We start from the raw sequence: 23025 nt of genomic DNA, 5'->3' as shown, positions 1-23025 counted from the left end.
GCGTTCTTCCCCTATGGCCTCCCCAAGACACCACACTCACCTGATTTTCCTCCTGTCTCATTGGCCTCTCCTTCTCAAGTCTCCTTTTCTGGTTCTTCTCATCTCCCCAGTAAGTAGCATTGAAGTACCCCAGGGCATGATCCTGGGACCTCTCCTCTGCCTATACTCACTCCATTAATGATCACTATACCATTTAAAAGCTGATGACTACCAAAATTATTTCTCCAGTCCAGACTTGTTCCTTAGAACTCTGGACACATATACGCCAACCGTCTACTTAATATATCCATTTAGATGTCTATTTGGTAGCTCAAATGTCCAAATCTGAACTTCTTATCTTCTTCCTGAAGCTTGCTTTTATGCTATATGTCCCCACTTGTTTAATGGTAATCCTATTTTTTTTCAGTTCCTCTGGCAAAAATGCCATGGAGTTCTGCTAGACTCCCCTTTGTCCTTTTTACATTCAATCCATTGGCAAATTCCGTTAGTCCTATCATCAAAATATACTCAAAACCCAATCACTTCAGTCCATTTTTTCTGTGACTAGCTCCATCTGAGCCACTGGCCTCTTCAGAGGTTGTCCTCCTTCCACTCTCAAATACTGCAGCCCTCGCTCTTTCTGTTTTCAATACAACAGCTAAAATGATCTTTTAAAATATATGTCAGATACTGCAACTCTTCTGCTCCAAACCTTCCCAAGAAACACAAACTACTCCCAGTAAAAGGCCTTAGATGACTACTTTCTGAGGTATCTCTACTGCTCTCCTGGAACCCTCCAGTCTAGCTCATAATGGATTCCTTGGTGCTCTTCAAATTTAAGGCACTTTGCTTGGAACGCTACGCCCCCACAAATCCACTTGGCTCATTCTTCCCTTCCTTTAAAATGTCCCTATTTAAAAAATGCACTCCCAAACAGCCCTTCCTATCCAAATGGCTTTATTATTCTCCAAAACCACTTAAAATGTTCCCTATCAACTCAATCATTTATCTACCTTCTTCCATCAAAATATATACTTGAAGAGAAAATGGATTTTTGCCTGCTTTGTTTGCTTTACCTGAAATACCTGGAACAGGGTAGGGATGCAATAAATACTCACTGAATAAACAAGTGACTGAGGCATTCTGCTGACTTTTTCAGTGAGAGAGATTTTGAAAAGAATTGTATATAGACCCCTAAAAGAAACAGTGAAGAGAATGGAGGCCAAAAGAGGGGAAATGATCTATCAAAATCACATTATTAATTAGCAGAATTTAGTTAGAACTGGATTTCTTGACATTCAGATCATGGCTGCTTTATGGGTTCAAAGTCATTGAAACCACCTTTGATTAACTTACAAATTATCCCTTTCCCCAACCCATTTTATGCTTATGGGAAAGATTTGTATATGCATATGTCTTTATGAGAAAAATGGGGAAAAATTAATGTATGGGAAAGAGAATAATGTATTTGTATATTTAAAAACATTATTTGCATATATACACATATTACATTATATATGATTACATATATATGTATTATCTATATATGCACACACATATACACATAGATATTAATTGTATATAACCTTCAAGGATTAAGTTGAGAACTGATATAGTAATCCAGTTAACTAATTAACTTGGCAAGTGGCAATATCTAGCTACTAAAACAGCTTCTTTTTGTGACCATTGTTTTATGATATTTTCTTTTATTGTGACCATTGTTTTATGATCCTTCCATCCATCCTTCCTACCTGCTTACCTTCCTTCCTTCTTTTCTCTTTTTCCTCAAGGGAGAATGTCTCAGAAAGCATTTGATGTCCTTGGGAAGTAAATGAAAATGTGTAATAACCAAATAGTTACTTCAGTCTAATTTTTTAATGCCTTAGGTATTCAGGAAACCTTCTGATAAGTCAAAAGACAGAAACAGGAAAAATGAAGGGTGAGAGGGAGAAAGAACCAGGGGTCTAGAGAGGGTGAACAGGAATATCACTGATTGGTTCATTTAAGTAATACACTATATGCACTTTGCTAATTAGCTCTTTTAACTCACTGCATCCAACTGCCACACACAATACGAGCACATCTCAAAGGAGTAAAAGAGAAGGAGTATTGCCACACTACGAGAATTATTTTCTTATCTATTAACTTAGCCACTGTATGATCACCTCTAGTCCACAGTGTAACAGAGGAGTACAAAAACCTCTCCTGCTGTGCTCCTGGCTTTTGGTTTCCATTTGCAATGTTCTACCACAAAGTAACAAACCAGACTAACTTTACACCTCTTGCTGAAATAACACTTCTGATTACAAAAGATTAAATCCAAATAAAAGGCCTAACATTTCAGAGGAAGTGGAAAAAATGCAAAATACCTAAAGCATTGGTATCTTCAAAAGTGATAAGAGGAAAGCCTTTTTGAATCTCGAAATTAGCCAATTTGAGTAGCTTAGAAAACAAGCAGCCAGTTTGAATAGGCAACCATAGTTACCTCAGCAAAAGAACTGTCCCTGTCTCACTCTTACTACCTGCTACATTTTTAAAAACAGGCATGCTGACTTTTTCCTTGTTTATGGCTATTTAGTAACTTTGAGTATTCACTTTCCAATTTCTTCCATTTTATTTTTATCAGAAGTCTAGGCAGTAAGTAGACAATGTAGGAAGCATAAAAGGCTTGAGAGAAACCTGGCTATTAAGAAATATATATTTAAGTATGTCTGTCTGTTTCTAAAAGACTGTTGAGAAGCCCCCACATTCATTCAGAAAAACTTCTCCAAAAGTGTGCTCAGGAAAAAGTTGTCATGAAAATAATTGTTTTATAAAAAGAAATACATTTATTTAAATGCAAACTTTTATTATTATAAAGCAACAAGTATGGATGTTAATATGGGGAGAGATGTATACATTTTATATACCAGTGTCACCCTTTTACTTATGAAAAACAGATTCAAAAGTGATGAGTCACAATTATCAGGAGAGTTCTCTATCTTTAAAGTATTCAAACTATGCCTCTTTCCCATTAGGTTATTCTTAGTTTCTTAGACTAGGACAAAGAACAAACTGTCCTGATCCACAGACTGTTCCAAATGGGGACTAGATGCCTATGAACTCTGATCTAGGCCTGGAAAGAGTGCCACCGTGTCAAAGATTACTGCGCTGACGTATCAAAGAAAGGAAATGTTACAAACTTGTGGTAAAAATGAAAAAAAGAACAGTCATTTCCAAGAGGAAAGTTTCCTTAGGGAAATCAATAAAAATATTTATAGAACATCTCATCTCAAAACTATGTCTTTAAGTGTCTTTGAGAAAAATAAAAGCATCTTTTAAAAAAATACACAAAATTTAAAAAAATTAGTAGCGTATTAAACTTCTACACACATATTCTCTCTTACACACACACAGTTCCTTTAGCTGCACAATCATTTCTCTAAAACTTCACTTTTCCACTACTTACCAACCACAGGATATGGTAAGGTGGTAAATCTGCTCTACTTTGGGGAAGTATAAAATAGCCTATAAAAATAGGTTAATGCTTATTGTATTTAGCCAGTATTTCTACAACAGGAAGATATCTATATCTATATCTATCTATCTATCTATATACATTATATATATATACATATATATATATATTTATTTATTTATTTATACTGGAAAACTTTGTTGTTTTTTGGGTTTTTTTTTTTTTTTAGTAGAATCTTTTTTATTCAAAAAAAAAAAAAAAAAAAAAAAACAATAAACAACAAAGTTTTCCAGCCACACACAGGAGGGGTTTGGGTAGCCCCCAGCCCATGTGGTTTTGGCAGCAATAAGGGGTGTGGGGTAATGGCCCAAAAAATAAAAATGGTGTACGTGTGTGTATGTATATATATAGATAGAGAGATAGATATAGATATATTACCTTCTTTTAAAATTTATCAAGAATGACTACAACTGAATAGATATAGCTATGATTTATTGAGGTAAGAGAAATGTCAGATGAAAATGGGAGTGAAAGATTCAGTAAATTGGTTCTGAATCTAATCATCCAATCTTAGTTTTAAAGTTAATAGTTCAGGGTTGCCTGAATGGCTCAGTGTGTTAAGTGTCTGACTCTTGATTTCAGCTCAGGTCATTATCTCAGGGTCATGAGACTGAGCCCCATATCAGGCTCTGCACTCAGTAGGGAATCTGCTTGAGATTCGCTCTCTCCTTTGGCCCCTCTCCCTCTCTAAAATAAATAAGTAAATCTTTTTAAAAAATGCAGTTAATAGTTCAATACTTGTATGTGAATGGCAGAGATGAGATCTGATATGAAGACAAATTTGAGAGTCATTCCTTCTCCAACAATACTAAAAGAAATAGAAATAGATTGTTTACTTAGAGTAAAAGTATGTTTATGTGGAGGGAAGAACCCAGAACTGAGCCCTAGAAGAAGGCACACTGAGAGAACAAAAGACACTATTTATATATATATATACGTGTGCACACACACACACACACACACTGAAGAAGTATCTTCCTGGTGCTCTAGTTTTTGAAGAATTTTTACATGTCCAGTATAGGTAAAGCAAAGTAATTTAATAATAATTATACAAACATAATTTGAAAATTAAATAATAAAAATTATCTCAGAATTATCTTCAATTTTCAAATTATCTACACTGCTGTTCAACATGACAAACAAGGATAATCCAAAGTTTGCCAGAGTGTCTTTTCTTTCAGCTTTTTAAAATCCGATTTTCAATAAATAAATTAATTAATTCTGATTTTCACAGAAATCATTCATATAAAAAATCAAACTTAATTTTATGAAAATACAAAGCTGAAGTCTAAATTTAAAAAAGCCCTGAATTTAGAAGGCGAATTTGACCTGGTATTGGTAGGTTGACTATGTTAAGTGAGCATGTGTATGTCACAAATAGAGGAAGAGGAGCAGGACAAAGATGATTATGATGCTGAAGATGACAGAAAGAAATATTTGGACTGCTTATTGTGTGTCATACTGGTCAAAATCAGTTTTTCAACCTCAGCATCACTGATGTCTTGGACTAGATAATTCTATTGTTCAGGGATGGATCTGTTCATTGTAGGATGTTGCTAAACATACCTACTTCTACCTGTTAGATTCCAGTAGCATCCACCCAAACTGTGATCAAAACACATCTCCAGATAATACCAAATATTCCTTGGAGGAAAGAGGCATAACCATCTCTGGGTGAGAATGACTGATCTAAATGATTTACATGAATTATACTTCATTAAACCCTCACGATTTTCCTAGAAGATGCCATTCTTTTCCCCCACTTTTCAGATACTGAAGTATACAGAGAATTATTAAATGGTTGAAGGTCAATGGCCATAAGTGGTGTTTTACTATACAAACTCAAATATGTCTGGCTCCAGAGTCTGCATTCAACCACCACAATATATTGGAATATGTGTAAAACTATACACAAAAGATAGAGAGTAGAGAGAACCTGTTTCTTAGAATGATTTGAAAGACAAGAAACTAGATGAAAGAAAGTCTTTGCAATCTTTGAAGTACCATGCACGTATGAAGGACCATTATTTATATTTAACAATGTTTAATACCAAGAGAACTAATAATAAACAATATTCTACTTAGCAGTCCTTTTAATTCACAGAAGAAACTGTACATTTTTGCTTCCCTGGGAAACTTACGGTCTACTGGAAGTTGTTTGTGTCTCTGGTTATCTCGCACAATGCTGCCACCACTGTCACTGGAGCTGCTGTTCTGACGGGTTACATTTGCCGGGACCTTTGGCACAGAAACAGGTGCTGGAGTAGAAGGAGGAAGGGGGACAGGAACAGGAGCCGGTGTTGGAGGAGGTGATGGAGCAGAGGGAGTATCAGTTGGTCTTGGACCATACTCCATCCTTTGTTTCTATAAAAAGACAAATAATTAATTTGAAATTGCAAAAATATGAAACCTAGGCTAGGAAAATAGTATATACTTTGACATGACTATTTATTTGGCTATTTATTTGTTAACTTACCTACAAATCCATAGTAAATGTGTGTACATACACACACCTCCAATCGTATATGATACAATGATCATTAGAAATCATTTAAGTAGTCTACATATTTGTTCAAATTCAAAATGTAAATTAAGGAGTCAAAAAGGTTTACCAATAGTAAATAGTAGTATTGATAATAGTCATAAACATTAAAAAAATAAGATTAGAACTTGGAATCACACAAGATCAGGGTAGGTCAAAAGATTTCTGATTATAATTTCCATCAATATTAACCTCTAACTGCCCTGGAAATTAAAATATCAGTAACATAAAGCATTAATTACTCCTTAGTTTAAAAATACTGCTGGATTAAATAATGTTTAATTATACTGTTTCCATGCAGTTTGTTAAGAAAAAGTAGTATCTCAGTAGGTAAAAGGACTATGTTTTAAAATAAATAAGTAATTTTTAAATGTTGTTAATGTTTTCCAAGTCATAACACTTTCTGCCATTATCTTAATGTCAACTTATAAAAATCAGAAACTTTCCTTGTTAAACAGGAATGCTGTGGGGTAGGTGGTGGTAAGGATAATGGTATGGTCTTTAAATATTTATTACTGCAACTTGAAAACATGTATTTTAAAAAGTCCATGTGGGGATTTGCATTTAAAAAGGCTAATGTGTTAAAATCCACAATAACTTTCAGTAATTTTTATTTTTTTGTATATTTTTTTACTGGAGTTCGATTTGCCAACACACACAGTGTGTGTATAGTATAACACACAGTGCTCATCCCATCAAGTGCCCCCCTCAGTGCCCATTTTCAGTAATTTTTAAATAATCATTGTTAGGCTATTAAAAACTGTATTTTTGTATATTCCCTAATTAAACTACGCAGAAGAGTTACAACTTTAAACAAAATAATTTTAATAGATAACTGCATTATAACAAGTTCCAAATTCTCAAAAGGCAGGTTTTGGTTGTTTTTTGTTTTTGGTGTTTTTTGGTAGAATCAAAGATACAGAACAATGACTTATAATTTAGGTAAAGCTTAGATCTGCACTGACACAATTTTAATTATGCTAAAATTCAAGATTAGCAGAAAAAAAATGCAAAAGGTAGGCCTTTTGGTAATCTGGTCCTTTGGGCAGAACAGGATTTACTTTTAATTCCTAAATTGGCCCAAATATAAGGTGATATTGATTTTAGAAGAAGCTTCCCCAATTTCCACAGAGATGAAAAACATAAAACTACACAACACACACATTTTAAAATTAAGTCATTACTCAGAAAGAAAATAATAACAACAACAACAACAACAACAGAAACCCAAAACCACACCATCATAGTCGCCTTCACAGCAAATGAGTAACACCTGTGGAAACCAGTGTGGGAAGAAACCCTGGTTCTTCTTCTCTGCTGTTTGACTGCTACCACTCACCAGCCAGTGGGGTGAGGCAGGTGGGAAGGGTATAAAGCAGACATGAAAGCAGAAGTGAAAGAAGAGCTTGTAATGCCACTAGATAGATATGGGAGACAGGACAGAAGGGGGAAGGGAAGAGGGAGGGAAGAAATAGGGAATAAGATTTATAAGAGCTCGCCATGGAGTTAGATGGGACAGAAACAGAGACTGCTGGCCCTCATCAGTGGAGGCTAAAAACATTCCTATTATATTCAATAATAGCATCTATTTTATTATTGTGATCTCCCATAAAACAATATTCCTATATTTGGGCCAATAAAATATTTGAAAGCAACCAAAATACAGCAAATATCACCAAAATATACTTAGCACACACCAAAGTCATCTGATTAATGTATATGCAATGTGCCCTTGACAAGAATATCCTTTGCACATAATTTCATAAAGGGTTAGTGAATTCTCACAGTAGGATCTCAAGTGTCAGTTTAAATTATTGTTTTTAAAGCATAAACAAACAAATGCTATCAGCCCTGCATTCCATGATATGATTCATATTTCCTGCTTTCATAAAAACAAGAGCGGCTAGTGTTTTGCTATCCATCAAATGATACTGTGAAAAACGGGATATGCTGTGTGTGACTGTTAAAATCAAGCCTGAATTGTGTCTCATCTCATTCATCTGGCGTTGCTGTATCATGCAACTTTATCCATATAACCTACCAGAAAAAGGCTTTAAACATAAATATTGGATTAAAGAGAAACCATATGAAAACTTTTCATGAATTTACTTGCATATTTTCCCCTTTTCTCAGTCCTTTCTTCCTGCCTCATGTTTCCAACGCATGGAATGAAAAGGGGAAAAGCGTTTCCTCAAATCATTAGAACCTGCTCAGAAACAGCAACCAAGGCAGCTTTCCTTTGGAAACTGATTCGTCATTCTTGGTGCAGAGGAAACAGAAGATCAGTATTGCCTCTTGAAATCACTTTTCTGTGTCCCTCTCAATCTTCTTCACTTTCCTTTACCCCCCACCCAGCGACTGTTCCTCCCTTCATTATTTGTCTCTTGGTTATTTTTGGTTGGAGGCAGATCCAAGTTGATGGCTCCTCAATAAATGGGAAGTCTTGGAGAGCAGAACTAAACCTGAACTTTCTTCTCCTGAACCAAGGGCTGAAGCTCTAAATCCTGCCCCCCACCCCCCACCCCCAGCAAAATCTTGACCAAACTTCTTGGTTTGCCCAGCAGGACTTTCCCAGATTAGTATGGAATAGTCCCATGTCCCTAAAACCCCTCAGTTGTGAGCAAACCAGCATGAATGGTCACCTTGATGTGGACCAACTTCTGTACAGGGACTGTTGCCCTCTTACCTATTGCCTTTCATCTGCCACAGATACATTTAAAGTTTTGTTTAAAACAAAATCTTTCTTTGTCTTTTGTTTCTCTGAAAGGAGTCCGAATTACTAGACTCCGTGGCAAATCTACTTTCTTATTGATAATTAAGTCAGAATGAGTCACTTTTCTTTAGCCACAAAAGCTGAAATTCTCCAGGGTTAAAGAAAGTTATTTAGAGATAAGCTCCTGATTCATTCAAGATACTGCTTCAGAGAGGGAGTTATGCAAGCAAGCCCAACAAAGCCATTGAAATTGAACTGTTCTTAAAATTTTAACCTGCACATTTTTCCTCTAAATTTGGTCTCTTTGGAACTCTGTGGTGGAAAAAAAAAAAAGGCACAGCTGGAACATTTGGAGGGTGTTAAGTCCAGAAATTGAATCCAAAAAATGATATTAAAAAGAAGTGCCATGAGGGAACAAATGTGGGTTACCTCTGACAGCTCGCCAAGTAATTGCTATTAGGAAAATGGAGCAAATCACATCAAATGAGAAAATGAACACAGGAGATGGAACTAAAATAATATCGATTACAATTCACATCAAATATCAGAACACATGAGCAAATTAGTTTTTGACAGTAAAATTACCTGTCCACAAATCAACCAATGAAGGTGCTTGTAAATATATAATTAATTCCCATTACTCTTATCTAGCCATGGAAAACTAATTATATAGAATCATGCTACAGTGTAAACAGTATAGAGTATTTCAGTAACGATATGTATATTAGAGTACTGTGATTTTGAAATATTAAGATAGGTTCATCTTATAGCTTATAAAGAATACAATTGGAACACATTAAATAAAAGGCTGATTCCTATTTAAAAGTTGACTTTACAGAAGGAAATATATATCATGGTGTGTTTTAGTGAGCTTTAGGTTTAAACTATAAGCAGAATTTTATAATTCTGTATATGTGCATGTTGAGCAATCATTACTACATACAAATAGTAACCATATATAGTCATCTATATCTATAGATGAGAAAGAAAGGAAAGAAAGAAAGAAAGAAAGAAAGAAAGAAAGAAAGAAAGAAAGAAAGAAAGAAAGAAAGAAAGAAAACAACAGAGGGAGAGGGAGAGGACTATTCAAATCATTGCAAGAAATATATGGGAAAATGTCAACACATGAGGCAAGAGTAAAAAGTAAGCATCCTTATCTAAAAACTATGCCTCTAATTAATAGATGAATAGACTGTTCTGAGATTTTTTTTTTTAGATTTTATTTATTTATTCATGATAGAGAGAGAGAAGGAGAGAGAGAGAGAGGTAGAGAAACAGGCAGAGGGAGAAGCAGGCTCCACACGAAGAGCCTAATGTGGGACTTGATCCTGGAACTCCGGGATCATGACCTGAGCTGAAGGCAGACGTGTAACCACTGAGCCACCCAGTCGTCCCATGAGATTAATTTTAAAAAACACATTTTAAATAAGTGAACATTATCAGGTAGTTGGTCTGCTGGAAGTGAATATGAAAACATCTCTAGTAAAATGGTTACTGTCTGTCTAGCAGTATCTGAATATCTGGATTGAGCTTGAAAAACAGAGCATTCATAACATGGGGTGAAACTGGTACTGCTAGTGGCTTAAAAGTCACCCACAGGAAATATTTCCATTTCTAATTTAGGGCTATTTAAACATACATGGAGAAAAATACCAGAAGTTTCTATCTAGACTGGACTGTAGAGATCATGAAAGTCATTGACCCTCTCCATTTCACAGCTGAGCAAACTGGAACACAGAAAAACAAAACACTTTCTTTAAGGTCACACAGCTAGTTGGTGATGGAATCAGGACTAGAATCCTTGCAAATCAATATCTAAATTGGGGCTTTTTCCATACTCTCACAGTATCTCTTGCTAGGAAAAAGAGAAGATAGGAAGCCTTCTGTATCATTCACAGGACCATAATGACCAGATAATCATAATTATTTGCACCTTGGTAGAGTAAGACTATCTATGATAGTAATAAGCACATAGACTTAATAATTATTAATAAATGAAAGACTTCTTTAGTCAAGCCTTTGAGTACACCAGAAATAACAGCAGGGAGGGGTTCGGGATGCCTGGGTGGCTCAGTGGTTGGGCAACTGCCTTTAGCTCAGGGTGTGATCCTGGGATCCAGGAGTGAGTCCCGCATCGGGCTCTCTGTGGGGAGCCTGCTTCTCCCTCTGCCTATGTCTTTGCCTCTCTCTTTCTGTGTCTCTCATGAATAAATAAGTAAATCTTAAAAAAAAAAATAGCAGGGAGGGGTTAGTTTCTGCTCTCGTATAGCATGAGAATCTATATGGGCAAAAGGTAATTCTAGTAGATGAACACTCACAGTGCCAGAGGTCTGGGAATCAAGTCAAAAGAAATATCAGGAAACTATGCGGTGAGTAGGTTCCAGATGGGGAGAAAGCACACTGGATATTGATCTTTTGCCCAGCTAACATACAAAAAGTCTTAGAATGCTCTACAACAAAATTTTTATTAACAGGTATGTTATTTATCTTTATTTTTCCATAATCTCTCATAAGCACCTACTTCTTTTTCCCTGTGATTTCATTAAATCTTTTTTCAATGTTCCATGTCTTTCTTAGGTTCTTCATTACGTCCTTCCTTTTTATTTTTAAAACTTTGTGGAACCCATGGGGGAAACACATTAGGTGGGAATGGCAGTCTTTATAGAGCTGTGAAAAATCACTCCAAATGTGAGGATATTAAATAACCCAGACTCTCAGGGACATCAGGTGGCAATTCAACACCTATTTACTTCTGTTACCAGTACTAGCATCCCTGCTATCAGAAGAGAATCTTCAACCAAGAGTGTGTGAACAACAGGCAAGTGCAGCTCTTGTGCCCCTCACCCAGGAACCACCATTAGTCTTTGTAGGAAACCCAATGGGTATGAAAACTAAGAGTCACGACTGTATGCATTTTAAAACAATTGGTGACTTGTAGATGCCACATGGAACAGTTTACATCTAATTCCCTTATTCCCACCATTCACAAAACGTCTACTTTCTAAGTAAATTATGTAACTTGGATTATTTTCCTAAATGATGAAAAAAAAAAGGGAAAGAATTGATGAAATCCAAGGAATGGATGGATAAGGCAAAAATCCCAGTCTAAAGATAGCAACTATCAGAATAACTTTATCACAATATAATGCATGGTAAAGCTATTCTGAGAAAATGTCCCTGAAGCGATTCATATAGTGAAAACCATATGTATATACAAATGAGAAAACAATCTTTTCTAAGCCTGATTCACCACTGGCTCTGAGTCCAGAGTTCTGGGTCCCAATTCTGGCTTTACGCAGCTGTGTAACTGTGGGTAACTTATTTTTCCATACCTTGGTTTTTTCATATAAAAAATGTGCCTAATTTCATAAGATTGCTGTTGGAATTAAATGAATTAGTATTTGTGAAGTCCTTAAATCATGCCTGGCCCACAGCATGAGCATTGACCGCTGGCCCTATCTACTCTGGAGGGTAATACCATTGCTATCTGTGCATGTGAAGAGAGCTTAAACAATTAATCACTACGTATCCTTCTGCAGTATATAACAGGGATCTAAAATGGTTTTGCAAGAAGTTACTTTAAATTCCCTCAAAATTTTGATCTCAATGAATAGAAGATACCAGGGGGAAAGTATGCCATCCATTTCAGAGGAGAGAGAGGGCCATAGCTTCTAATACTCCAAGCACAAAGGAGCCAAGCCCTGGCAGATGGGTTAGAGATTCTGACTCCAGACAGCAGGCTTTTATGGAGGATCTGCTCAGTACTAGGCTTTCTGTCTTTCTTTTCATCAAATGCAAGATCCTAGCACTCAATAAATATTTGGGAGGTGAATGAATGAAGAGACCAATAAGACACAGAATTGCTTTTGATTTATTTGTAATCCAGTGGAGTCTTATAACGCAAGGGGTTTAGGAGCCCTGGAGTCTACATAAATATAGTGGTACCTTTATTATAAATTTTTTTTTAATTTATGATAGTCACAGAGAGAGAGAGAGAGAGGCAGAGAGAGGCAGAGGGAGAAGCAGGCTCCATGCACCGGGAGCCCGACGTGGGATTTGATCCCGGGTCTCCAGGATTGCGCCCTGGGCCAAAGGCAGGCACCAAACCGCTGCGCCACCCAGGGATCCCAGTGGTACCTTTATTATAATTTTGAAATAAGACACAGAGTATTTCTTTAGATATTTTAGATAAAGGTAACTAATAATGCTATTCTTACAGATATAAAATGATTGGCATATATTTCCAAAATTGCTCTTATTTTCCAGCTTACTTTATCTAGTCATTGTGTGTGTGTTTGTTACAAATGCTCTGAGAATAGGAATTCTTTCAGAGTATGATTTATGCCAGATAGCAGATTGTCAAGCCTACGTATTAAAATTTTACAAGATTTTGGTGGTTTCGTTGGGCTCAGCCCAAAGTTTTCAGGAGCTGTTAAAAAATAAACTGTTTTTAATACCTTTTAAAAGTAGGGCTCTTAACCTAAACACACACACACACACACACACACACACACACACACACACACAGCTTCTATAATGTTTCCACATGTTTCCATTCAGAGTTGCATCCAGAAATTTTTAGAAGACAGTCAGATAGTGTTGAAAAGCTTAAAAGGAAACAGCCCAAATAAGCAGTACCCACACATTTCTATTTACATAAAGAAGCAAAACAAACTCCCAAAACTTGTGAGCACTTAAAAAATTTCTTGGTTGTGCCAAAGTTGACAAAAATATAAGATGAGGCTCTGTTCAGGAAAAGAGGAATAGATTTTATGTTCTCAAAAAGTACTCTCCATACCCATTACATGTATTAATAGTTTTGCTTCAGTTTTAAACAGAAGCAACCATTAAACAGAAATGTCAATTGATGGCTCAGGCCAAGAATCAGAATTGAGGAAGACAAGACTGCGCAGTATATAGGCAAAGGTAAAAGAGGTTTAAATTTCTTAGGAAATCTCAGGTGGGAGAAAATACTTAGAATTGATACTGTTTGCAAGTTTTAGGCATTGTACTAGATTTACTCATTCCTAGCAACCCTGTACACACACACAAAACTTGAATAATTGTTTTTAACTCTAAAATATAAACTCTTAGATCTTGTTCATATGCAGCATCTAGGGATAGCCTTTGTGAACACTGTTTCCTATAGCTTATCACAAGTTAATTGTTAAAAACATTCCATTAAGTTCAAAGGGTATACACTCTATTACTCTATATTTTAGACATATATTTCAAGCATATACTCTTTAACACTGTTTGAGGCATTTGGTCTAAATCTCTACAGAAAAGAATGTAAAGAACTGGCATTTATAAACCAGGCAGGAGCCTTTGTTAGGTAACCACATCTCAAAATCAGAAAAGAAAGAACTTAGGAAAGAAAAAGGTATTCAGACTAAGTTGGAAAAATCACTTCAAAAATCCACAGGAAATAGAGCAGACCATACCTTGAATAACTCAAACTCCTTCTTTGGCATCAACAGCTAATGACAAATCATGAACATAAATTAAGTATATAATCATATGCACATCAGACCAGTCAAAACAAGCACGGCAAACAATCTCTACTGTCATCACTTTATGTTATCAAGATATATAAATTGTACACTAATTCTTTATTTTAAAAGTCTGCTTAGCTTTTGGATTCTAAAAAAAGCCAAAAGTCACTCTGGATAAGTAGGGGACCTGTACTCACTTAAATGCCATGAGGAGCCAAAAGTAACTAAATGAGAAAGGTCATAGCATCAGGAGTATGATCACTATTCTAGGTTTGGATAACATGTATCTTACTAAGCCTAGATCTGGCATGAAAATTAATTATCTCACTGCATATTCTATGCAGGTTCTACTCAAATTTATGACATTATTATGGGGCCAGTTGTGATCTTTTGCTCAAGATTCTGAAATTAAAATAATTCTTCCTGGGAGTATGATACGGAAGCTACCAGAGGTTTACAGGCTATACACAAGATGTTCCATCCATTCTGCCTCTGCTAGCAGACCAGACATTAGAGATCCTGTCATAGGTCAAAAATCCCAAGGGTTTAATAGTGAGTTCAGATGTTAGGGTGAATGAGATACACAGGGTCAGCAAAGTCCTGAAAATATGTCACTCAAACTGAAGAAGAACCTGACCTATCTACCCTATATCATAAGTGTATTTTAATCACAAAATCAAGAGAGGAAAAATATTACAGTCCAACTGAATACTTATGTGTTGGTGTAAGCTGAGAAGAAGTTCACTGTTAGTCCGTGGTGGAACATTTAAGAGAATGAGGGCAAAAGATGGTGAAGATGAGCGGCTCGACACTACACCACTGTCTCAGTGTCACCCTCCATCAAGAGGAAGTCACCAGATAGGAAGGCTATGGGTAGAAAAGTGAAGAGGCAAAAATACTACCTCTCCAAATGTCAGAAGCATTGTAGGATGGGTAAAAATATCATTCAGAGAAACAGTCACTTACTGGTAAACATTTTGAGCAATTTCCTGAAGAAAGAAATCAGAAAAAAGATATATATATAATTCTTCCCTATATCTTTCACCATTGCCCTTCAATTACCCTAGGAAATAAATTGTACAAATTGTACAACAAATTAAATCTCAAAATGATTAATACACAAAAGGTATTTAAGTCCCATTGACAAGTGATGAATCTGGAAGTTTATAAAAGTTAAATTTTGCTAAAAAATAATCATAAATACCTGTATGGTATGTGTATAAGGTGGATCAGCACGCCCTAATCCTGATTCTGGAGGTCTCACAATATCCAAAATGTTATTTGGCACAAATCCAGAGTCTCCACTTGCATTTCGAACTTTCCACCACTGCTTCCTATCATCAAGGATCTGTGATCATGCAAAAAAATGAAGGCATCATTCCATACCAAAGACAATCTATGAAGGAAATTCGATTTTTATTCCTTAGACCAAGGAACTTTTTTCACTTCTAATAAACTGACTTAATATCAATATATTATGGGTTGAAGGTGATTCCCAGGAGTTACACTAATAATTATAATTACTAGTGTAGAACAGACATGGAAACACTATTGAAAATATACTTGAAGACTTCATTACCTGCCAAGAGTTTTTTACTATTTGTATTATCTGAAGTTCTTATAGGTGACTAGGAGGACTTGTTTGGACAGGGCTTTGTATACATCCTTCAAACAGGAAGGAAAAGTATGAAAATCACTATTTTCACAAATACTACTGTGACTATCCCACATTATATATCAAAGAAGATTAACTTCCAGTTATGATCTAAGAAAGAGATTTGAGAATCATAGTAGATTATTCCCAGAATCATTAGCTTACTTACTGATGGATACATTTGTGCAGGGTACTAGCACAGGAAGAAATAAATGCTTTCTCTTATTAAAATATTTTGATGCATTTACATAACTAGCCTTGATTCCAAAATAAATAAAGGACAGAAAAAGAAAGAGGACAAAGAAAGCCAAGAAATCCAACTTCTTTCCCCCACCTCATATCCTAGAAAAACCCAACAAACAAAAAATAAGATGAAGCGACTCCCTCTCCTAAATAGATATAGGCATCTATAGTATACTTTTATCCTTGATAAAATAAAATAATACTGAAGAACAATTTCTTGACCTCAACTTTTCTTTGAGGTATGTTTAGATATCTATACCAAAAGAGAGATACAATAAATCTATTTTATTAAGGGTATTAAAAAAAAATAAAATTCTATTACCTCTAAAATATCATCCTTTAGAACTGAGAGCTCACTGTTGTTCCTTGCCACAAAGTCATACTTGGATTTGGCATATTTTTTGGGTTGTCCTTTGAGTGGATCATAATTTCTATAAAAAGAAAGAGAAATTATCATTCAGCTAGCTCTTCCTAAAGGCTGAAAAGAGAAATAAAACATTAAGGCAAGTCAATTCCTACCAGAAAATATTCTGACAAATTATTTCAATAGTAGTTTAGTTTATCATATTTCTAGAATGTGAGAACTAAAAATAACTTCAGAATTTTTTACTATTAAAATGAGCAAACTATGGGTAGGGCAAAAATAAATAGTAGGAAAGTCACAGGGTTAGTGGGTACTAATTAAGGCAAATGTAGACTGCAAATCTATGAATTCTTTGTCCACTAAATGTACTAGGATACTGCTCTGTTAATTAGCATCTCTACCATGAAAGAACTAGGACAAAGATCAATGTCAGCATTTTTTGTAAAATTAAAGGAAACTGAAGATAATTTCCATAGTGGCAATTTAAATTATATGTTGGTTTTACTAATTCAAGCAATATTTTCAATTCATCTTAAAAAATTATGACTGTGTCAATTTTTAGGAAAGCTTTGTCCGGTTCCTAAACCGCAAGGGAAGGTATAGATTAAGTATAAGACTAATAACACTTCTTAATTAATTAGTTAATTAATTCCCTATAAATTTATTTTAATAGTAAGAACAGGTCCAAGAGTCCTATTTTTTTAAAAGAAAGCTTTCTTTAAAAACCAAACATTTCCTTTAATCATTAAATGACCATTAATATATTTAACATAATTTTAAAAATACTTCTATATATAATACAATAAAACTTGATATATCAACAATGTACTAATATTTTCTTCATTTCAAAACAAAATAACCTTAACTTTTTTTTTTAATTAATTTTACTCTCTCATCTTCTCCTTAAATTACCTTTCCAATTTCCTACTCATTTCTACAAGAGAAAAAGCAGAAAGGAATTAAAGATGTTTGTTCATTGTTTCCGTCAAGTGGTCCACCAAGGTCCTCTGGAATACTGAGTCATAGCAGGGCCAGCAGGACAACTGTGGATGCAATGTACCCTGTCATCACAGGTAATGTACAACCTCTTAGCAACTCCAGAAGAGTTAAGGGACAATGAAAAAAAAAAAGATGGCCTGTAAGCGATGTTACCAATTGGCTATTTTTAAAACATTAAAAAATAAAAAAAGTGAGAGAGTAACAGTGTAGCCAAATAATTATTGTATATTATTATTAAGAACCACAATAATAACAATTAAAAACTATTCCATGGGCTGCCCACCTCTATTCCTTAGTTTATATGTTTCATATAAATTAAATATAGATATTATATATTATATATTAAATATAGATTTCATTTGGGAGGGATACAAAAATTCACCACTCCAAAAGTCAGAAAAGGAGTAATTTCAGTTTTCTATCTTTTTCTCTCCCCTCATGTTCCCTCCTTCCATGATCTAGAAAACAATCACTATTAAATATAGAGAGTTGAGTGTACTAGAACAAAGGGCAGAGTAACTGTCTGCCATTGCCTATCTGAACCACAAGTTAAAAAGAAAAGTTTGCTGTAGTTCTCCTTGAAGTCTTTGTTATCTTGAGTGTCTCAGAGGTGACTGCCAAGCATGCACTTACAAAGTGCTTTCAAATGTACAAACCTTTATGGTTTACAATGTCTTATCATCTACAGATTACATTTAGCTATGATATTGACCACACTAATCAATCAGAAAATCACACTTTGTGATTTTTCAGATATATGGAAGTTTCTTAAAGATCTGTAATGTATCAAAGTGTATGGCCTCTGTTTCTGATTTGAAGTAAGAAATATGCACTTGATAGAGAGCAGACATGGAGTCAGTAATGATTGGAGACATCTCTAAAACATGAACTGCTTTTGGATAGCAATAAACGGTAATCCCTCAAGATGAGGGCTCTAAACTCAACAGGTGGTTTACCTAATGGCATAGTAAGTTTCACTGCAGAGTGACTATACTTCTCATGGTATTTACTGCATTCCAGGCATGTAATAAAGTTTAGGGTAATAAAAATAATTACAAAAGCAAATGCCAAACCTCTGTGCACTTCATATCAGACCAGAACTTTCAGATAGCTTTTGCAATAATGATGACACATTTTCTTAGCAACACAAAACATCAGTGATCCTGGTGCCTGTCAACTATTCTGCCACTATTATGATAGCCAGCTGAGAGGTGAGATCCACATGGATAACTAAAATATACAATCTATCCACCATTCAATTTATTTTTTTAATTCTTCCTCTGGCTAAATTTAACTGCCTTCACTAAATTCCATTTATATTTCTTATTTCTCAAAGGTTACTAAAAGAAACCTTTTGATATTCACCACAGTATTCTCTAAATAAGGGGGGAAAATCTTTAAAAATAATGTCCCATCGGTGTACTGGGTGGTGGGTGGCTCAATTGGTTAAGCATCAGACTCTTGAGCCATGCATTGAGCACCACACCGGACATGGAGCCTACTTAAAATAAATAAATAAATAATGTCCCTTATATCATCCCTCACATCCTATATAAAGTTCTATGAGACAAATATTTTTGAGGATTTAATTGTAAAAAAAAAAAACCCTAGCATTATTTATCCCAATACATTGATATATACTTCTTCCTTTTTCCTAACAACAGAAAATGGTTATGTTTCTTTTTGCTGACAGCTAGGAACTTCACGGACAAATCTGAAATTCAATCATGGTGTCAATCTACACTTCAAGAGTTTTAATTCTTATCTCCACTCTTGATTACTTAATTTTGTATTTTTTATTTCATGAGTTTATTTTTAATATTAACATTACTTTAACTGCATATATTTTTTTAACTGCACATAATTTAAGTGAGCTGTTTGAATCCATTGGGAAGTAGACAAGGTACAGAGACATAATCACGAAGTACACTTCCCCTGATACTCCATAAAGATCAAAGAAAACTTTTAAAACACTTCATGGTAAGCTGCCCAAAATATATGGCAGAGGTTTTTCCATCAGCAATACTATACATAATGGAGTTACAGGTAAACAATGAAGAGGTAGGTGGTGTCTCTGAAATGTTGGATACACTATCATGTGCCTATTCAATCATTTAATAAATCAATCAAATAAATCTACAAACAGTTGCTGAGTGGCCACAATGTGCTAGACGTGGTCTTAAGATGGAACATGATCAAAATTTCCTTGTATCAATATGTCCTAGAACTCTGAACACGCATGAGGAATGTACTCAAGTGATTTTCCAGCTACTTAACTGTGAAAAACCATCTTGGTTTAGTACAGAGATGCAACAAAGGTAAAAATTACTAACTTGAAATAATTTCCAGAATATTGACATGTTAAAAAAGAAGAAAAAATAAAATATTAGGATGAGTAATAAGTTAGTCAAGAAGAATTTCAATGATATAATTTTTAAACTTCGAAAATAATTTTCATGTATTATCTACTAAAAACTGAATCTATAATTAAAACTTATTTCATATGTTGGCATTTTCAAAATGTATTATTCATTGCTGACTTTACACTCAATATAATGTGTTACTGGCATCTTCAGAGTAATACCTGTAAAATTTCCATACCAGTAACCTATTACTTGTTTTCATTTCTAACAAAAATAAAACATTTTAAATCCCACCTTCTTTAGATTCTATTAAGAAAAGTGAATAGTGAAAAGAAGTGAAAGGAATGCAAAACTCATGGTGAGTGAGGCTTTGAGGTAGGAAGGTACCAGGGCAACTTCTCTACCCCACTTCATCTGAATGACCATTCTCCCTTATCTTTTTCACTTTATTTTCTTTCTCTTTTGTATTGGGTTGGCCACAATGTCAACCTCATTTGCAGAGGCTGGAAGACAAGATTGGAAAAGTGAACCTACTCCAGGGCCTGTATTTCTCCTCCTCTCAATTCTCCCATCTTTGCCCACACTGAATTTTTTTCGAGTGAAACTATGGGAAAATAAATGAAATATAAAACTGGAAAGTGAAAATACAACATAATAAGATGAACTGACAAGAATGACAAATAAGGCACTGACTCCTTCTAAATACTTAGTTTATATTTAGAAATAGTTTTATCTAAAGGAAGGTTTGTTTTTGTTGTGGGGAGAGAAAGATGAAAGTTGTTTCCTTTGAAAGTTACAGAGCTAGAAAGATCCTTAGAGACCATCTGGTATAAACTAATGGAGAGTTTCAAAACAATTCTTCTTTGTTTTTAATTCACAGATTTTGTCAGAGCATCTTTTTAAAAAAGGAAAGTCATCCAAAGGCATTTACACTAAATTAGAGTTATAGGCTGGAGGTTTTCCAGTAAGATTTATAGACTAGAGGCTTTGTTTATCAAAACCAATTCTATAAAGGAACAACTGAAACTTTATCAAACAATTAACAGATGGAAAGTTTAAAGAAGTAGTGAACAATCCAGACGCCAGGACCTCTATTTGCACTAAATCAAAGCCAGTTATCCACAGGTCTCCAAATGGTGCCCATGAAATGTTACCTATCCATGTGGCGATTAGGAGTTGGCTTAAAAGCCACAGCGGCTTCCCCTTGGTCCAGCTGGGGCCCTCTTGTGTACATGTTGTTGAATGCATACCCATCAGCTGGAGGATACTCTGATACACTGGACTGCTGAAAGAAGAAGATTAAAAGAGTCAGTCTCTAAGACTACTTGAATAACTACTAACATCAAGCAACAAAACCCTCCACCATATTGAGATCAGTTTCATTTTCAAGTGCTTTACCATTATTAACAAATTGTAAAATGGGGGTGGATAAATTTTTGTCAAAGACTTATTTATAATAGGAAAAGTCATTAGTACAATAGCTAAATCATAATTTTGAAAATAAATGGGTATACAAGCAATAAATTCTTTCCTCGGGAATTTCAGTAATAGTTCATTTTGGTATTAGGTAGCCTTTAACAGCTTACATAAAATAAAACTGGTTTGAAAACAACAATAGAACTCTTTGCCTTTGAGCTCTATGTTTAAGAAACAGACTTCTACCATTCTAGCATACTAAATATATCACATAAAAATCATCTAAAATCTGTGCATTAAAATTATACTATGTTCTCATTCTTTAAATGTACACAGACCCTATTTTTTTTCATTTTTAAAAAAATGGCATTTAAAAATTTGGCCATTATTATCAAATTTACTGTTGAGGGAAATACAAAAGACAAAAACTCATTGATCTTGACAGTTAATACTCCAGGATAAAAAATACTGGAGTAATTTCTTGTTGCAGTTAACACAATTTCAACATGAGCCTACTGGGTGCTACCAGGAGGGGTAACTGAGGTCTCTGCAACCCAATAAGCACCATGATTTCAAAGCTATGGGGAAAAAAACAAAGAAACAAGACCAAAAAAGATCTAAAAAATATTCATGTTGAGATATTATACTCCTTTTGTGAACTGAAGTATGGCAGAGGCACAATAGAACAGGAAGCATGGAGGTCCTTGGCTATTTAAACTTTATGAACTCATTGGGGCAAAATATTTGAACCTGGAAATGTTTTAGAAAAGTCTTAGATACATGTTTACTATAGTTCATCCTAATGACAGAGTTGGCAGGAGTAGGGATGTGTTTAAACACAGACAGAGTAGGTGGGGTTTCTCCGATGGACTAATGTGAATGTCAAAATACCCACACTATATTGCTCCTTTAGAATTTATCTCCCTAGAATATACTGCAACACACAAATTAAAAAAAGCAATTTTCACCATTTAAATATCTTAGCTTAAATCATCAACAAAATGAAAAGGCAACTATAGAATCAGAGAAGATGTTTACAAATCATATACTGATAAGGACTAGAAACCCAAATATATATAAAGAACTCATATAGCTCAAGAGGAAAAAAAAAACAAACAAACAACTAACCAAACAAAAATCCCAATTTATTTAAAAAATGGGCACAGCTACATCTTTCCAGAGAAGACATACAAATGGCAAACATACATGAAGGGTGCTCAATATCACTAATCATCAAGGAAATGTGAATCAAAATCACAGTGAGACCTCACCTTACAGTTGTCAGAATGGCTATCATTAAAAAGATAAGAGATAACAAGTGGTCAGTAAGGATGTGGGAAAAAAAAAAAAAAAAAGGAAACCCTCTATACTGTTGGTAGGAATTTAAATTGGTGCAGCTGTTATGGAAAACAGTATGAAGGGGGGCACTTGGCAGGCTTAGTCGGTGAAGTGTCCAACTCTTGATTTCAGCTCAGGTCATGATCTCCCTGTCATGAGATTGAGCCGGTGTCTGGCTCTGTGCTTAGCAGGAAGTCTGCTTGGGATTCTATCTCTCTCTGCTTCTGTTCCACAGCCAACCCAATCTGCTCTCTCTCTGCTCATATGTGCTCTTTCTCTCTCAAATAAATTAACAAATCTTAAAACAGTATGGAGGTTTCTCAAAAAATTAGAAATAGGGTGCCTGGGTGGTTCAGTCAGTTAAGCGTCTGCCTTCAACTCAGGTTATGATCTCCGTGTCCT

The 23025-nt window shown here is 35.0% G+C and overlaps 1 protein-coding gene across 10 annotated transcripts in view; it reads right to left on the bottom strand.

Moving 5' to 3' along the window:
- The window catches only part of EPS8 (EGFR pathway substrate 8, signaling adaptor), a 176069-nt gene that overhangs the window by 5826 nt on the left and 147218 nt on the right, over positions 1-23025 (bottom strand). For 9 of the 10 annotated variants that reach the window (XM_072798866.1, XM_072798867.1, XM_072798858.1 and 6 more), the window contains 4 exons: positions 21024-21154; positions 16466-16574; positions 15451-15594; positions 5638-5860 (listed from right to left, as the gene is read on the bottom strand). In XM_072798866.1, the coding sequence (XP_072654967.1) occupies positions 5638-5860; positions 15451-15594; positions 16466-16574; positions 21024-21154 (607 nt within the window). The remainder of the gene's footprint in view (positions 1-5637; positions 5861-15450; positions 15595-16465; positions 16575-21023; positions 21155-23025) is intronic. The other variant, XM_072798862.1, reaches the window with a different exon arrangement.

This window comes from Canis lupus, chromosome 25 (genome assembly GCF_048164855.1).
Source record: "Canis lupus baileyi chromosome 25, mCanLup2.hap1, whole genome shotgun sequence".
Taxonomy (NCBI): Eukaryota; Metazoa; Chordata; class Mammalia; order Carnivora; family Canidae; genus Canis; species Canis lupus.
The sequence above is the reverse complement of the archived record's forward strand: the minus strand, read 5'-3'. Positions and strand labels throughout refer to the sequence as shown.